Source organism: Cynocephalus volans, chromosome 9, assembly GCF_027409185.1.
Source record: "Cynocephalus volans isolate mCynVol1 chromosome 9, mCynVol1.pri, whole genome shotgun sequence".
NCBI classification, from domain to species: domain Eukaryota; kingdom Metazoa; phylum Chordata; class Mammalia; order Dermoptera; family Cynocephalidae; genus Cynocephalus; species Cynocephalus volans.
Window position 1 is genome coordinate 52,596,778 of NC_084468.1, and position 20,011 is coordinate 52,616,788.

At 32.0% G+C, this 20,011-nt stretch overlaps 1 protein-coding gene across 18 annotated transcripts in view; it reads left to right on the top strand.

Annotated features, from left to right (window-relative positions):
* ADGRL3 (adhesion G protein-coupled receptor L3) overlaps nucleotides 1-20,011 on the top strand; it is a 491,846-nt gene that overhangs the window by 418,325 nt on the left and 53,510 nt on the right. For all 18 annotated transcript variants that reach the window (XM_063108120.1, XM_063108118.1, XM_063108117.1 and 15 more), the window contains 2 exons: nucleotides 11,050-11,116; nucleotides 11,829-11,920. In XM_063108120.1, coding sequence (XP_062964190.1) covers nucleotides 11,050-11,116; nucleotides 11,829-11,920 — 159 coding nt within the window. The remainder of the gene's footprint in view (nucleotides 1-11,049; nucleotides 11,117-11,828; nucleotides 11,921-20,011) is intronic.

Sequence of the window (20,011 nt, forward strand, 5' to 3'; positions counted from 1 at the left end):
ATCTTTTTATCTTTAGTGACATTATACTCAATAATGTACTTAGAGTAACATTTCGTCACAATAGTGAGACATTTATAAAATCCAGTTAAAAGACTAATCATCCTTTTGTTTGTTTGTTTTTGTAAATAACCCTCTAGTAGTAGACCACAGGTCTAAATTACATAGTTAATAATGGGCATTTATTCCATTTTATCTCTGTTTTTGTATCTTCCCTTGATCTCAGATTCAGTGAAGCCATCCAATATGATATTGTTAGAAGGTGATAGCAAAGGCTGGCACTGACTTAACAATTCAAATGGACTGATTTGAAAATTTAGTGCTAAATACTTTGGTTTTATGACCTGGATCTAATCAGTTCATTTAAACTTTAATTATCTCAATATTACCAAAAACTAAAAACTGAACAGTTAATTTTTATTTAAGAGAAAAAAATTACATTAATAATATATGACACTTTTCTCACAATCTCATGTCAACTGAAAAAGCAGTGGTTACCATCATTAGTGCATTGGAAGAAGTTTTAGATGTGGGTACCAGGAGGAGGGAGGGCACTAAGAAGGGATAAAGCCCAGAGATTAGTCTAAGAGATAAAATCTGGGATAGAAAATAGATAAGGGGTTTCTAAAAGATGTGGATGAAGTTTTGATCATTTATAATGGATTAGAACATCTTTGAGTACTAGAAGAATAGCCAAGCTCTTAAAAATAATTGAAATCAAAGCTTATGATCTGAAAATTGTTATAAATCATTTATTAAATCTTACGTTTGTCTGCCTAGCTCACTAGCTTAAGAGCAGCTCTAGAAGGGGTACTCTGCCCTCTGTTAAAAGCCCCCAAATTTCTTTATTTTCATCTCATTATTTAACTAGCATAATTATTGGATAGAAAAGTGATTACTATTTTTTTTTCTTTTTTATTGAAGCATAAATGGTTATACATATTTGTGGGGTACAAAGTTGCCTAACAATAGCTGTGTACAATATGTGATGATCAAATCAGCATAGTGAGCTTATTCATCGTTAAAATATATAATCATTCTTTGTTTCCGTTAACCAATTTCTCATTAATTTCTCATTAACCCCCTTATCTCTCCCTTCCCCCTCTCCTTTTCTACTTCTAGAAACCATGGTTCTGTTGCCCTTTCTAAAACTTCAACCCATTATTGTGATTGCTGTTTCTTTCTTTTTCTCTTCCTTTCTCTATTGTTTATTTGTTTATTTGTTTTTTTATTCAGCTCCCACTTATGAGTGAGGACATGTGGTATTTCTCTTTCTGTGCCTGGGTTGTTTCCCTTAATATAATTTTCTCCAAGTTTATCCATGTTGCTGCAAATGGCAACATTCATTTTTATGGTGGAGTAGTATTCCATTGTGTATATATACCATATTTTCCTTATCCAGTCATCTATTGATGGACATTTAGGTTGGTTCCAATTCTCGGCTACTGTAAATAGAGCTGCAGTAAACCTGGGAAAGCCTATATCCCTGCAACATGATGATTTCCATTCCTTTGGGAATATACCCAGTAGTGGGATTCCTGGATCATATAGTAGTTCTGTCTGTAGTTGCTTAAGGAACCTCCATGCTGTTTTCCATAATGACTGTACTGATTTATATTCCCACCAACAGTGCAGAAGTGTTCACCTTTCTCTGCATCCTTGCCAGCATTTCTTTCCTCTGTCTTTTTGATAATAGTCTAATTGGGATGAGATGATATCTCAAAGTGGTTTTGATTTGCATTTCCCTGATTATTACTGATGTTGAACATTTTTTAATATACCTGTTGGCCATTTATTTGTATGTCCTCCTTTGAAAAATGTCTATTCAGCTCCTTTGTCCATTTTTTAATCAGATTATTTGTTTGGCTACTGTTAAGTTGTTCGAGTTCCTTATATATTCTAGATATTAATCCCTTGTCTGGTTTATAGTTTGCAAATATTTTCTCCCATTCTGTAGGTTGTCTTTTCACTCTGTTGATGGTTGTTACCTTTGCTATGCAGAAGCTTTTTAGTTTGATATAATCTCATTTGTTTATTTTTTCTTTTGTTGTCTGTACTTTTGGAGTCTTATTCATAAAGTCTTTGCCCAGCCCTACATCCCAGAGTATTTCCCCTATTTTTTCTTACAGGAATTATAAAGTTTCAGGTCTTATGTGTAAGTCTTTAATGCATTTTGAGTTGATTTTGGTATATGGCAAGAGGTACAGATCTAGTTTTATTCTTCTACATATGAATATCCAGTTTTCCCAGCACCGTTTATTGAAGAGGCTGTCTTTTTCCCATTGCATGTTCTTGGTACCCTTGTCAAATATCAGTTGGCTATAAATACGTGGTTTATTTCTGGGTTCTCTATTCTGTTCTGTTGGTCTGATTGTTTGCTTTTATGCAAGTACCATGCCTTTTTGGTTATTATAGCTTTGTAATATAATTTGAAGTCAGGAAGTGTAATGCCTCTGGCTATATTTTATTTTATTTATTTCTTCCACAGATTTCTTTGGTTATTCAGGGTCTTTTGTTGTTCTTATGAATGTAGGATTGTTTTTTTTCTATTTCTGTGAATATTGTTATTATTTCTGTGAATATTGGTATTTTATTGGGGATCACATTGAATCTCTAGATGGCTTTGAGTAGTATGTACATTTTTACTACAGTGCTTCTTCCAATCCATGAACAAGGAATGTCTTTCCATTTTTTGTTGTCCTCTTTAACCTCTTTCAGCAGTGATTTGTAATTGTTACTGTAGAGAACTTAGAGATCTTTTACTACCTTAGTTAAATTTATTCCTAGATATTTAGTTTTTGTGGTGAGTATTGTAAATGGGCTTCCTTTCTTGATTTCTTTTTCTGCTAGTTCATAGTTGGAGTATAAAAATGTGGCTGATTTTGTATACTGATTTTGTATCCTGCAACATTACTTAATTTGTTTATCAACTCTGAGTCTTTTGGTAGAGTCTTCTGGGTTGTCTATATGTAGGACTATGTCATCTGCAAACAGGGACAATTTAACTTTGTCTTTTCCTATTTTGATGGCCTTTTATTTATTTTTTCTCTTGTCTGATTGATTTCACAAGTACGTCTAATACTATATTGAATAGGAGTGGTGATAGTGGGCATCTTTGTCTTGTTCTTGTTCTTAAAGGAAAATCTTTCAGCTTTTCACATTCAGAATGATATTGGTGGTGGGTTTGTCACATAGGGCTTTTATTGTATTGAGATACCTTCCTTCTGTACTTTGTTGAGAGTCTTTATCATGAAGGGATGTTGAATTTTGTCAAATGGTTTTTCTGCATCTATTGAGATGATTGTATGGTTCTTGATTTTGTTGATGTGGTGAATCCTGTTTATTGACTTACATATGTTGAACCATCCTTACATCCCTGGGATGATTTCCACTTGATCATGATGTATAATTTTTTTGATGTCCTGCTGCATTCTGTTTGCTAATATTTTGTTGAAGAATTTTGAATCTATGTTCATCAAGGATATTGGGTTGTAGTCTTTTTGTTGCTATATTTGTCTGATTTTGGTGTCAGGGTGATGCTGGCCTCATAGAATGAGTTTGGGAGAATTACTTCATTTTGAGTTTTTGGAATAGTTTGAAAAGAATTGCTATTAATTCTTCTTTAAATGTTTGGTAGAATTCAGCAGTAAAGTCATCTGGTCCTGGGCTTTTCTTTGCTGTGCAACTTCTTATTATGTCTTTGACCTCATTGCTCGTTATTGCTCTGTTCACTTTTTCTATTTCTTCTCTGTTCAGTCTTGGTAGTTTATGTGTGTCCAGAAATTTGTCCATTTCCTCCAGATTTTCAAATTTGTTGGCATATAGTTCATAGTAGTCTCTAATGATTCTATGTATTTCTGTAGTATCAGTTATAATGTCTCCTTTTTCATTTCTGATTTTTATTATTTGTGTCCACTGTGTGGAGCTAGATGAACTCCTGTTGAGAGTGATGGACCTCAGCCCTCAGGCTAGACAATGGCACAGAAGTCCACAGCAGTGGTGAGGGTAGGCTGTGGTAGGAGCAATGGGAGGATTACTGCTGGAAAGTGCTCATAGCTGAGCAGATTCTTCTCATTGCAAGCAAAAATCCCTCCTACACTGATTCTAGCTTTCTATTCCTTGATCTGGACCCCTTCTGTGGGAGGATTGCATGCTGAGCACGTCTTGTCTACCACTTTAACCTGAACTCAATTACTGATATTTAAAAAATATGAGATTATAGTATTATTCAAGAAAGAGCTTTGTCAAGGAACATTGAATTTGATAGTATCTACAACTTATTTCCATAAATTTATTTAGTACATTTGTTAACAGTTTCTAAGTACTTCAGCCCACTCACAAAATATCATGTTTTATTTGGAGTAGTTCTCTAAATAATTATTATATAATATTGTAGAATATTCTTACTTACAACATTTCAATAACATGAAGCATCTACCTTACTGGACTGTTTTCACTAGGTCTATTTGACTGTAGCTTGGCCAGTAGGAGATAGTACAGATAATGAAGATGTATTTTTCATTGACATTCAAGGTAATCATTCATTGTGGAGAGAATGCATATGTATGTTTACATTTTTAAAAGCCAAGAGCATGCTTTATGTGTGTGTATAGTACAAACTGAGTATTAGTTACATCATCATTTTATCACCTAGGAATCTTATTGGATATAAAATTACCATGTGTAAAAATTATGTGTTGATAATAAATTTTTCTATTAAGGAATTGGCTATACTTGGACTATATCAGAGATTATTAGGACTACTGTCCCGTTTTTTTTCAAAATGCAATGAAATGTTGGACTTAAGTTCTTATTGGAACCAAAGAAGTGTGATAACTTCCACAGCTATCATTACACATCTAGAGATCACGTCGTAATATATTATGACTTCACCCAGTAGGGTGGCTACAGTAAAAGACAGATAATAAGACATGTTGTTCACGATGTTGAAAAATTGGAACTGTTACGTATTGCTGTTGGCATTGGAAAATTGTGCAGATAGCTACATTAGAAAATAGTTTGACAGATCTTCAAAATCTTAAATATAGTTACCATATGACCTAGCAACTCAACTCCTAGGTATTTACCCAAGAAAAAGAAATGCATAGGTCCACATAAGAACTTGTATGCAAATGTTTATAGCAGCATTGTTTATGTTTGCCAAAAAGTAGAAACACCCAATGTCCATCAACTGATGAAAAGAAAGCAAAATGTGATATATCTATATGATGGAATATTATTTGGCAGTTAAAATGAAGTATTAATACATGCTACAAAAGGGATAAACCTTAAAAACATTATGTTAAATGAAAGAAGCTAGTCATAAAAGACTGCATGTTGTATGTTCCTATTTATATGAAATGGCCAGAATAGGCAAGGTTTTAAAGACAGAAAGTATAGTGGTTACTAGGATTGGGGAGAGGTGGAGAGAGCTGTTGTGGGGCAGTGGGAGGCAGACAGTGGGGAGTGACTGTTGATGGATACAGAATTTCATTTTGCCATGATGAAAATGTAAAATTAGATTATGCTCATGGTTTCACAACTCTTAAATACACTAAAAACAACTGAATTATATACTTTAAATAAGTGACATGGTATGTAAATTGCACTGCATTAAAGCTGTTTAATAATACTAAAATTTTCACTGACATCAAGAAATGTCCTTATATTTAGAAGAATCTGATATTTTTATTTGAGACGTTTCAGTAATCTGTGCATTATATGGAGCATATAAATTTTTCATCTACTCACTGAAAATTTATAATTATCAAATAAACTGTAACTTTATGTATTTTATAACTTACAGCTTTATTCTCTTGTAGAAACATTGAGTAGCTACCCGGACTTTGGAGTCAGGAAGACTGGAGTAAAATTCAGGCTCAGCTCTTTATTAACATGCGGCTGTGAGCAAGCTGCTTTAGTTACCTGAGTTTCACTTTCCTAATCTATAAAGTGGGGGTTATTTTAGTACCTTGCAAGCCTATTGTGATATTGGAAACTGTGTGTGCATATACATATATATGTAAATGTGTGTGGAAGTATCTATGTATGTATGTAAATTGTCTGGCATATGTAAGCATTTATTAAGTGGAGGTATTATTATTATAGGTACTTTTATTTGGCTGATATAAATGAAGAAGTACAAACTTTATGATCACAACATTGTTTTTAATTATAAAATAAATTATATTGAAAAACTTCCCTTTATTACAGTAGTAATTACAGTTCTTATGGTATCACCTCCTATGAACCTAAATAAGATGGGACCTTGGGAATTATCCAACAATTAGTATTAATAAATTGTTATATATTAATTAGTACTAATTGTTATATAATAATTTAGTGCTATTCTTACCTTTGTAGCACATCGTAAGAATGTAGAATGTACATACTTCACTGGAAAAATAGTGAAAACCTTTTTTTAATGGACATGAAGACAGTATAACCTATGTTTGATTTGTTAGAATTGGTTTTTAGTTCTATGATCCAAAAGTGTAGCTGAACCACAAATGCTAGTCTTGACTACCACCGATCTCAATTCATTCCCGCATCACTATGCCAGCCTTTTTTTCTAATTCATGTACTTGAGCCCAGGGTAATTCAAGATTAGAGGTATGAATATGCTGTGATGAAAAATGCATTTAAAAAATTCCTTAACAAATTTGTATTATGCACGAAGCTTAGGACTAGATTTATTATGATTGAAATACAGATTTGTCGCTTCTCCTCTTTTTTTCTTCTTGCCATTTATCTTTGTTCCTTCCTCACTCTCTCAATATTGCCAGATAGATATCTCATATGGTGCAAATATAGAGATAACAGTATATGTTACAGAGAAAAGGGGATTAGTTTACAAACTTTCATAAACAACCTGATATAATTAAGCCTTTGAATTTTATGGTAAAATAGTAGCCAAAGAATGTTTACTGGTTACATTTAATACTTACCAAGGAGAGTTTAGTCTGTAATTTAGTGTCATGTAGAAAATGAAGTAAACACCATTGCTAATTACATTACTTCAAAAAACTTTGGTTAACAGGTGTATTCTTTGATAAGAATAAATTAAACCAGTAACAAAACACAATGTCCCAAAGCATCTTATTGACACTATTCAACACACTAACTTTGAATGTGGAACTACACTCTGGTGGTGTTTTTGGTATCTAAAAGCATTGTAAAACATATGTTTTAGTTTTAGGTGATATTTATGGATGTTGGGTAATTGGCCTTACCATTTTTCTAACTATAGAATCATGCCTCTTCAAAATGACTCATAATAATAACATGATGAGCAGTCGTTCAGTAGTAGAAAAGGACAAACTTTAGAAGTATGGTTTCTTGTTGTCCTGTTTCGAGAAATTATTTTGCCCTGTTTTGAGAAATTCATTTGGCTCATCATTTTATTTTTCTCTTTTCTGAGGAAACATGAACATGGTACTTGTTGCATGGGCAATTGGCATTTTTTGTGGGAAAGTGATACAAATAGCAACACCTTTATATATTAATTTACAATGATGTTTCTTATATTTTGGAATAGAATAATTCTGGAGAAGAATAACAATTTATTCCTCAGGATTAGCACCAGTTCTTTAGAGTGCTGAAACTAATAAACACATTAATTCGGTAAGATTTCATTATATATATGAAACAATATATTGTTGCTTTATTTAAAAATATTATGAAACATAAAGAAAATTTCCCTTCTTTAGTATTTCTTTTATGTTTCTTCTATAAACATACAGAAGTATTTCTACAAACATAATGTATGTTTATGTATAATATGTATATTACATATAATATATAAATAATACGTATAATATATAATATTTATATATATAATGTATAAATACACATGACTGAACTTCATTTTAAAAAAAAGAAATTTAGATATCTTAAAGATTAAATAAGAATGGCCTATAAAAACTACCCATTTCACAAGTTAAATGTCGGTTTGTGGATAAAGGCAATTTTCAGATAAATTGTATTCTTCTATAGGAGGTCTATCTGACCATTTGCAAGCTGGACTTAATTGTGTTTAGTGTGGTAAATTGTACCTCTAGCATTTATCTCACTAATCTGGCCTGGTCTTCCCTTAATCAGTGGTTTTGCATTGCATCCAAATGACGTTGAATGGCCAGATTTATAGAATATTATGAGGTGGGAATATATGTGTCCAGGCATGCATATATGCACCCCTCATAATACTGTTCTTCACCTTAGCATCAGTGTGCATTGTTTCAACACTGGCACAGTGAACTGGGACGAGAATCATGCAAATTTTTAATGGGAAAGGGAGGAAATACAGAAAGCTTTGAGAAAGCCAGCATGTGGCCAAAAACAACAGCAGGTGTGGCCATATGGCAATCAAATTAGAAAAGGGATTCTTGCCACACAGCTTTCCAGAAGACAGTAAAGTCCGGGTAGCCCTCATGGATGGATGATTTACTTAGTACATTTTAAGTATTTCATATTGCCTCTTTCACTGTTCAATTCCAAAGGGAATTTAAATCTACTTTACCAAATAGATATTAAAGAATTTTTTAAAGAATAAACATAATTTTTAATTTCATTTTCACATTTAGAGATTACTATGCTAAAACCACTTTTCAAAATAAAGTATTTGCTAAGCTAAGACCATTTTTCAAAAAAAGGAAAGCTTTGAAAGGCTAAAATTTAATGATATTTTATTTTAGCAGAACATTGGTGAGTTTATTTAAAATTTGTAAATGCCCTTTGTCCAATCACTAATGATATAATCACTAATAATGTAATTAAATATATTTGTGTAAGAAGTCCATAACATGTAAAGTAACATTTTTGGAAGATCTTGAAGCATATTTTCCTATGAAAAAATTGAAAAGTATGTTTTAATTCTCAGTTTAGCGCTCAAAAACTTGTTTGACCTACAGAATAACAGGGGCTGTAGTATTTAGCTGTCTTTCTTAAATTTTTTATTAGTATTGTATCATGTTGCTATAATTTCAGCAATATTTTTGGTTTGCGTGTGTGTATGTGTGTATTTCTGGTCTAATCTGAGAAAATGTCCATACTTTGTCCTTTATTGTTTTTGCTCTGAGGGAAAATATGGTCTTTGTTGAGAACCCAGAAAGACCCGTGGAAATTTCTCCTGCTGAAGTCTCATGTGCACACACACACATGCTTTTATTAGGGTGGTGACAAACTAGCCTATGGTAAGAATGAAGACAATGTTCATAGTTCAACCCCGAGTTCTCTGGTTTGTTTCTGCTTATGGGCAGCTCCACACTCCTATTTTCTATGACTAGAGTTTTTTGAACACCACCACAACAAAAGGATAAACACACTAATGGCTAATAACTTCAGTATTGATTAGTTCAGTAATAGCATTTTTCGAACAGACTTATGATGTTTATTTTGAATAAAGATAAATTGTCTAATGTAAAAAAATGTGAACTTGTAGTCATTTTCTTATTGGAGTGCTTATTGTACTTGTATTGAAATTAGTTTACATGTATTTAATTTAATAGAGAAGAACCAGATTTTGTTGTTTTGAAATTGATTTTTTGTAGGGAATTTGCAAGTGTGTGTGTGTTTGCTTAAAAACATAGATCTTAAGCTTTTTTGAAAAATTTAAAAGTTACAGAAAAGTTTTTAAAAAGTCATAATAAACATCAGTGCCTTCATCACTCACATGCTAAAACTGTTAGCATTTTTGCATATTTGCTTTCAGTAATCGTTAAAATAAAACATATTTGGTCCGCTTCTAGTCCTCTCTATTCTTATGTGAGCAGTAACCACTAACATGAGTTTGGTGACTTTTTTTGTTTTCTTTACATGTGAAAAAATTGCATATTGTCTGTCAAAACATAAAGTATCATTTTAACTGTCTGGTTTTTAATGCATATGTGTGTGTATATGCATAACATGCATTTACCATAATATGTATATATTTAATACATATATATGGTATGGATTACCTTACTTTTTGACTCAACTTTTTTTATCTATCCTATTGACACATATAGATCTACTTCCTCTTTTTTAACTATTGTATAACATTTCATTAAATGAACAGAAAATATTTTATTTATCTATTCCTTTATTGATAGGTATTTATAAACTTCTTTCCTAATAGCTTTTGTGGCATTCCATTATTTGTTAGGTTTAAGTAACATATTTATAATCACAAAAATATTTAAGTACTTAGGGTTTACTGGTTTAGACCACATATTTGCCATATGATATTTGTCACTGAACATGTTTTCTTTTCAATTATGCCTCAAATATAGAAAAATGGCAAATAATTCAAGATATTATTTTTAACAGCAAATGTAATTTGTTCAAAATGTACATTCATCTTTCTCATAACTAGTCCCTTCCATTTCTGTCTTCCTGTCATGCTGAAGAATGAAAATGTAATTTCCCAGATCCTTTATGAATTGGGGGAGTATTAAATGTAGCTGAAATTAAGTGATTAATAATTTACTTTTGGGTCATGAATCAACTTCATGGGATGCTAAGGATCATTTGCAACCCCAGAAGTATGAGCAGAAACAATGCACTTCTTGAGACTCCAGAACTCTCCAAAGGTTGACTGCCCAACCTAATTAAACTTCAATCTTCTGATACCAAATTTATTTCTTCTTTATACTGAATTTCCTCACATCTTCTTGACAGGAAAATGTCACTTTGCCTGACAGCTGATAGACAGGTTATGTAGCACTGTAATTGGAGAGAAAAGGATAGCTTAAAGCTACTCGATTTAATGGCAATGTGTATGGCTTTCTCTTCCTTTTTTTTTTTTAGGTTTCTATGACAGACACAAAAGGCTTTAGCAAATAGGCCCAATGCCATTTTTTCCTCCTTCCTCCAGGGGTAATTATCTTACTCCATCAGTAGTGCTGTCAGAAATTGGGAACATAATTCAGCATTTAAATGAACAAGCAATGTAATATTTCCTGTCTCCCAGTGGAATGCTTTGCAGCACACATTCTTCTCTGTCACTCGCTCATTCTTGATGTATGTCCTGTACCCAGTCCTTGAATGCCTTCTTTCCCTTGTGTTTCATTGCAGATGTTGGCTCCGACTTGACACTTACTTCATTTGGAGTTTTATAGGACCAGCGACCTTGATAATTATGGTAAGAACTCCTAATTAACTATGTGTTTCCCAGGTCAAAAAATAAAATTTTCACTATTCCTGTAATGACTATCTTTAATTTACATACGTTAATTTGGGCAAAGCTTGTACTTGTTTGACCCTACATAACACAAGCAATTAGACACTCATTATAGTCTACTTTTATATTGTAAAATAGTTCATCAAAACCAATGGAAGAACAAAACATGCATTTACAAGAGTTTATGCAATATTATGGCTAACCAGGAGTCCAATCCAGCATAACCCATTTAGTTTTGTAGATATTTGATCAGAGATGACTTTAAGTTCGACAACAGTATATTTCCTTTATTTTTCTTTTAGAAAATTTGAATTGGGAATGGATAGAAAGCACAAAGGTGGGAAAACACCTGACTGTTCCTTCCAATTTTGTTTTTTATACAAATCTTAAAAACTTTAAAATTTTAAAGGATTTTACATGAGAAAGGCACAACCAACTGCTGCTGATTTTGTATTTGTGTATTTGGTATAGAAATGCTTTGTAACTCAGTGATATCCCTATTCCCCAAACTGGCTTCTTGCCTTTACTAAAATACTAGGCAGTCATCTATGATCCAGTTCCTTTAAAAATGTCATAAGAGCTAATTTCCTAGAACAAGTCATCTATTACAGAGGATAGACTTGCTCTTTTTCTACTCCAGTTATGCTACATAACTCTACCTTTTACATTCCAGCTTAATGTAATCTTCCTTGGGATTGCTTTATATAAAATGTTTCATCATACTGCCATACTGAAACCTGAATCAGGCTGTCTTGATAATATCAAGTAAGTGATTTTTATTTTTTGGTTTTACATAGATTGCCTTACACTTTTATTCTAACCTATTTCTACTTTTTATTACATCGAAATCTTATGGCATAATGATAAACAAGATGAGTGTATTGTCTTTGCTAAATAAGATCATTTATTGACTATTGGGGTGACTTGATCTGCCTGAAAATAAGTATAACGAAGCTCTGTCTTCAAGGATACTTTTTTCCGCCTAAACCCTAATTTAAAACATAAGTATTTTGAAATCTGTTTTCCTGAAAACAAATACAAAGTTTCTGGATTAGAGCAGACTGTTATTTCTTAGAGCAATAACTGTACCATTTACCCACACTCCATCTCCCTTCAGAGATGTGTTGAGAGCCACATGGTGGTATCTGTAAGTAGCAAAGGGGGACTTTACACCATAGGGAAGGAACCCTGAAATTATGAATCTGGGCGTTTCTATAGGAGGTGTTATACTGCTGCCCTCTTCTCCTCCTGAGAGAGGGAAAACCTCCCTAATATAAACAAAGACTTCGGAATATAAATATATAGCTCTAGGTTTTACTTCCCTTTGAAATATTTACACCTAATCCCCTGGGAAGTAAATGTTTCCAGAAGTCTCTTTCTAATAATTTTTTAAAGTGCAAAGGTTGTCCTTTAACCCAATATCCACTTTTCAGTGTTTGAAATCCCTAATCATGCAGAGATATGAAAATATTTCTTTACTTTTCAACATTAGTAGTTTCTTTATATACACAAAGAAGAAGCTAATTTGTATTTTTTGAAAAGAAAAATAGTTGCATTCCTTGGTATAACCAAAATTTTTATTTTGTTGCTTTAGAGTCTATAACATTTGAGAAAGACAGAAATGTTGAGATGCACATTAGTCATTAATATATGTAATAATTAAATTGTATTTGCATACAATTTGCCTATGCTATGTGTTAACTGGGTTAAGTGTTTTTATTTAAATGAATGCACTTTCTGAAGTTTAATGAGGTCACCTGTGACTTTCATGTGATACTGACATTCTCCTTGAATTACCTCAGATAGCAGCGATGTCACTCATTTTCCATCTTTCTACATTCAGTGCCTGACATAGTTTCCTGGCCCACAGTAGGCCCTCAGTGAATGTTTATAGAATACAGTGATAGAGTAAAGAGTTTAGTAATAAATATGTATTGACATAAAGCACTTAATTTTGTTGAAGGAATCATTTGTTCTAAGTTAATTAGAAAGGATAGCAAAGGTATTAGAAAAATAAAAATATAATGGAACAAACTAGGAATAATCAAATACAACTAATAACCTTTCTAATTCTTAATATTACATAGTTGAAATAATTGTTATGTTATTGAATTATGTAAAATTAAATTGTTCTTCTAAAATATAGTGTTAATTCCTTAGACTATTTTATCTCATGAAATTGAATTTAGATAAATTAAATAGGTACAGAAAATATACTTTATCATATTGTTCTTTTACTCTCTTTAGTATAAATTACATTTTTGTGCCTATTGTTCTGTAGTATAAAATAAAACACGAGTAATACTTTATTTATTATTTATGTTGTTTTTAAACTATCATCAGAAAGAAATGAATAAAACCTTATTTATATAATATCTTTTTACCAGGTTAAAAATTACAAAAGAGAATGTGGGTTTTTTTATTGTCATATTCTTCAAGTATACTTTTAGGAAATTTTTTAACATTTTTGTCCAATTCATTAAAGGTAAAAATTTTGCTTACCTTTAACCTTATAACTCATACTTATACTGTCTTATTAGTATTGTCATGTATTTTAAAGAACAATGTGTTTGTTGATTATTCATATGTTTTTCTTTAGGCAATGTGGGTTGAATCTCTATGACATTACTGTTTAGAAAAACAATCAAACATACAAAAGTCAATTATTTCATTTAGTGGCATTTATGGCATCAGGCTTTATATTACAAAGCCAAATAAAGCCTTAAATGAAAATATCTTAACTTGAATTCTGTTATTGCTTTATAGGTTATAGCCTTTGGAAAGTATTTAACCTTGCTGAGTCTTTCTTTCCTCTTTAAAATGGATATGATAATGAAATATACCTGACCATCAAATGACCAGGGGTGTATAAGTAGCCTTTGATGATGCATTTTAAATAATTAAATAAGGGAAGGAGAGAAATTGGGTAGTGTTAGTAAGGTAAAAAGGATGGTTTTAAAATGGAAGAAATATGAAAATGGATATGCTGATGGAAAAGAACCAGTGATAGAGAGGTTGAGAATATAGGAATGGGAATCACTGTTATATTTATTACCTGAGGAAGTGTAGGGAATGTCATCTAGAAAAATGGTAGAGCAATTTCATTCCTTTAGTTTTCAGGAAGGACACTGTCTTAGTCCGTTTCCTGCTGCTTTCATAGAGTACTACATACTGGGTAATTTAGAAAGAATAGAGGTTTATTTAGTTCATGGTTCTAGGACTGGGAAGTCCAAGAGCATGGTGCCAGTGTCTGGCAAGGGTCCTCCCATGGCAGAAGGTGGAAGTGAGTTCACGAGACAGGGAATAGGGGCAAAACTCATCCTTTTATCAGGAGCCCACTCCCAAGATAAACTAACCCACTCCCTCAATAACAGCATTAATCCATTATTGGATTATCCATATGATGGCAGAGCCCTCATGACCTAATCATGTCTTAAAGGTCCCACCTCTTAATACCATTGTAATGAGGATTAAATTTCCAACACATGAATTTTGCCAGGGACGCATTCAAACCACAGGAGACACTCTTCCACTGAGCTAAAAGAAGCCAGGAAGGAGGACCTTTTCCACTAAGATTGGATGAAATAAAAGAGAAGTGTGATGCAGATTTGTTAGTAGAACCAGGGTAGAGTAGTAGTAAGTTCAGAGGTTTCTATCTACTCTCCTAGATGAAGTATGGAAAAGGGTCTTCTGCAGAAAAAGGGAGCATGCTCAAGAGAAATAATCATCTCAAGATGATTAAAAGAAAGACATCTCGAAAAAATATTCCTTAGTACTTCCCAGAATCTGAAGCAAATTTCATATTATTTAAAATACATTGTATTAACTGTTTAAGAAATAGTTGCATAGAAATCAGCAGGGCATAATTAATAAGGAAAGAAAGATTTAAGAAACTTAATAAGGATTTTGAACAGTAAGCAAAACACAGAATCTTACGTTTTCTTTAATAAAAATAAGGAACCATATACTATGTATTTCAAAGAGGTATGGATGATATGAAAATATTTTTTTAAAGGTATAAGTATCATTTGTCTGGAAAGTCTTTTTTGAGTACATGGATGAAGGCAGAAAAGTTAATATTTGGGGATTTTGTTTTTGTTTTTTTTGTATTTTTATTAAGTCATGAGCAAGATTGGCTACTTTGCTCAGTTTATTAAGGAAAAAAAAAACTTATAAGGCCTTTTAGAAGTCATCGTCTTTCTAAAACAATCCATTCATTCATCAAATAGTTATTGCTTTTATTATATATGGTCTTTTATACACACACACACACACACACACACACACACACACACACACACACACACACACACACACACACCCTTTATCTAAAATGTGTGTGCTTCTCCCCACATTCACTGCCACCATTTCATTTAAGCCAGTCATCATCTGCAGAATCACTGCAGTGGTTTCTGGAATTTTCTTCCTGTATTGATTCTTGCTCCTGCCATCACCAGCTAGTGATACTTCTTTAAAAGTTTATCATGTGAGTCTCTTGAGTAAAACTCTTAAACAATTCCATTACTCCTACACTAAAGTGCAGACTCCCTACCATGGCTCATTAATTCTTCCTGATCTAGTTACCTACCTTCAGCTTCAGCTTCTGCCATGTGCCCCTCTAGCCATTCTAGGTGTGCTTTCTTTTGCTTCAGGTCTTACCTCTGCTGCTTCTCTGAGGACTTTCTCTTCTGTAACATTGTGCCTGGCTGACTCCTATTTACCCTATCAATTTAATTATTATTTTATTATTAAAAATAACTTTATTATTTTTAATTCCAAACTTACTTTGGGTAATCGTGATAAACCCCTTTTAATGTTAGTAGAGAACATTTATTTAGTGGTTCATTGCTATGTTAATGACATACTCTGGAAAAAAGTAATAAACAATAGAGTGAAGTACTATACGAGGGTACTTCAGAAAGCTCATGGAAAGGTTCGTACTATCTTTCAATCCTGTTTTTCCATGAATTTTTTGAAGTACCCTTGCAGGTAACATGATTACAGAAGAAATTAGATATGCCAATTCTAGGATTTAACTAAAAAAGTAATTAAAGTTAAACAATGCGTGTGTATTTGCTGCCTGCTTACTTGCTCATTGTCTCTTTCTCATCTAAATAGGTAATTATACTTAGAGGAAAAAAACTAATTCCAATCATTTGAATTTTCTGGTTATTTCTATCAGATAGAAACTGAAGCTTATAGTAATCATAGTAAAAAATCTATCCTAATTTAATAAATAAAATATGTAAATATGAATAAAACTATTATTGAATTGTTACCAGTGCAAAATTAACTTATAGTATGGCTAAAGTGTTATGACATGTAAAACTTTAATTTGTGAGCCATCTTGATATTTTTAGAGCAGTCTTGATATTTATCTTCCAAATAAAAATTTCTGTAATCATTCATTTCTATTATTGAAAAATATTTAGTGACAAATTATTTTTTAAATAATTTGATAGCATCCCAAGTTATTTTGAGGAATAAAAAGAAATAATAGGGGTTATGGGGCCTAGAAAAGAAAATTGGTGCCAATTTGGAGGGAATAAGGAATCTACCAGGCTTTTCTTTCCTACATCTGTCTTTCTTCCCTTTTGCATCAATAGACTTCTGCATACAGGCTTTGATTTTGCCTGGTCATGTTTCTGATTTCTGGTCTCTCCCCTTAGGTTTTAAATGAGTGATGGGTCAGCAAACACTTCGTCAGATGGTTTAAAGGAATGTTCTTACTTTCCTTCCTTCTTCCCTGTTCTAATTGCCTAAGGAAGACATATTCATGAAGGGGAGTAATAACTTGAGTGTCAGACCCATTTGGGTTTGAATTTCTGTTCAGTTCTTTAATGGTTCTGTGACCTTGGCAAGTTACCTCAGGGCTCTCAGTCCCAGTTTCTCCTGAGAATTGGGAATAATTGTATCTAATTTGTAGAGTTTTGTGATAAAGTATAATCCTATGTGTAATTCATACAGCATGTAATTTGGTGCTCATATGGGATGGTCTGATTATTTTTAACCACTCTATGTGGAAATACCCTGCTGCCTTCATTTCTTTTTGTTTTCCATGGTGAAGCTTTGCTCAGTCTCTATTACAATCCCACTAGAATTTGACTGGCTTTGTTTCCTATATGGTGCCATTAAGAATTATGCATAATATGATTCTTTCTTTTGTTAAGCCAAACTTATCCTATCTGGAAATAATGCTCATTTGATTAATAAACAACAAGTTCTGTAGTTAGTTCTGGAGGGGAAAAAAAAGTGTCTTCAGTGAACGTGGACAGCTGTCATACATAAAGAAATCTAAGAAGGCATCTGAATAGCTTTAGGGATGAATAGAAAAATGTTCTTCCTTACCAGTGTCCGTAATAAATTATTCTGTTTCTTAAAAAGGTAACCTTTATTTAAGGACTGTGTTTCTAAATGCTGGTAGAAACAGTTAAGTCAGATTTACATTCAGCTTGATTAGTAATTACATTAGTATTTTATGGAGTTAAGTGTGGTTGGGTTCTAAAAAAGTGAAGGAGGCAGAAAAGCAAATTGACATATCTTGAAAAATACAATATCCCAAGAATATTATACTGCTTTAATTTTCATCCTTCACATTAATATATTAAGATATATTTACATATACTAAATATATAATATACTAAGGTATCTTAATATATTAATGTATTTGCCTATATGTGAATATATATAAATATATATGGCCTACTTTTCAAAATTATCTCATCTTTATACTGTAGTCAGAGCTATAATGTAAAAACAGGTTGAGCCTTTATGAGAACAGTAAATGGAGTTCTGAGTTGTATTTAATAAAAATGTTCAACTTCAAAGTTTTCTGGATGAGTTTTGAGGAAAATTATTTTAGGACTTTCTCATTTTTCTCAAAATATTAGCTACTGATAAAAAATATTGAAATATTGATTTGGATTTTTTAAAAGGAAGCTCAAAATAGTTCATGCTAACTTAAAAATTTAACTTACATGTCAGTATAATTGATTTTATTCATAGTTTCTCTTTTGCCACCCAAAATATTAATTTGAAATAAAAATCTTATAAGTTTCTAATTATTTTAATTATTTAGAGTTATGTGTTAAAACTGTCTCCTCTCTTGGAGAAAGATTTTTAGGTCAAATCACTACACTGCACATGATTTTTAACACATTTTTTTCAACAATCATATTTTCTAATGCCTGTACACACTAAGAACATGTCAGTTATTGGAATTAGTCAGAAGCAATAATAGATTTACTTTCTTTATTTTAATAAGATAAAATACTTTTTAAGAGAATTCTGAAAATCAGTACTTCTGTCTGTCATTTTTCTCAGTGTTCCTCTATTTTCTTGGTCTGTGGTTAAACATCACTGGAAATGTACCAAATATTATTATAAATGATTCAGGTGTATTTGAAGAGTAATACAATCCAAACAAAGTTTGGAGCTTTGTGTATTATTATGACACTATTTGATTTCCTTTAAGCAAGTTAAGACCATCCCACCTAAGGTGGTAGTTAGTCCTTTGCTGATTGCTTTAATTTCAGCATTTAAAAGCATTTAACAATGCCTTCTTTGAAGAGTTAATTTTAACCACTGATTCACAAAGCTGTGCATTTTGCAGGTGTTATCGCTGATCTCATTGTATCATGCATTTTAGGCTGTAGTTTAAGTTTTCTGAAATGTAAAAGGTTGTTCTCTTTTTTAGGCCATTTTAAGATCCCCATATGATCTTTCTAGGATTCAGGGTTTTATGGATAACTGTCAGTGTACTTTATACACTGGGAGCTGGTATTTGAGAAAACCTGTTTAAAGGATGATTGCCATAGGTGCACTGGAGGTGTTATGCACTATACCTGAGATCCAATTGTAGTTTCACTTTTCTCAAGAAAACTTAACGTTTGTATCAGATATAAGGGAGTCAACTGCAGTCTAAAAATGAGAAAGCCTTGAAAGACTACCTAAGAGAAAAATGTCTTCTTAATAATTAAAACATAAAAATTAGCAGCTCCTTTGTTATTTATATAGCGCTTGGACTCCAATTACCTTTGATCCTACAAGAAATGTGCAGTCAGGCTATGGGAAAGCTTGATAATGTGAATTAATCAAAACTAGCTATTCCTAAAACTACAGTTTTCTCCACAAAATAGTTAAGTGCAAGTTTTCATAAGAGTGGAAGAAATTTAAGAATAATTGTTGTGATTAAATAACATTTGTGTTTCAATTATTCACATATTTTATATTTAATGTATAAACTTTTATTTGCTTTTTATCCTTCATTAGTTTATTCCACAAATGAGAGGTGCTAAAATTTTGGACATGTTTTCAAGATAGAATTTATAGAATTTGCTAATTATTTTTATAGAGATTTTGAGAGAAAGGAGTGCAGTGTGACTCTAAGATTTTTTGGCTTGGGATACTGGAGGGGTGAATTGTTATTACTGACATGTAGAAAACTGTGGAGGGAACACATCTGGGACAAAAGATTTTTTTTATAAGGTAACTTACTAGATATTTCAGTGTAGATGTTGGGCAGAGTGGTAAAAGCTGGAGATAAAATTTGGAGTCATCAGTGTATAGATTTTATTTTATTTTTATTTTTTGCTTCTAGTATTATTTGTATTTTATTTTCAGTATTAATTTCATTATATATATATCTTTATTAGTTGCTATAATGGCAAATGATCCTGGTATTTTATTTATGGCAGTTATATATTTCCTTTTAAAACATGAAGCAAAGAAAAGTGAGATGATTTGAAAAAAACATAGTAGTAAAAGTGATATACAAATATGGCAAAAAATTGAGATGATGATTTTCCAGCCACACTAGTTTCTCTTGCTAGTCATTAGAAGGTATGTTTTTATTAG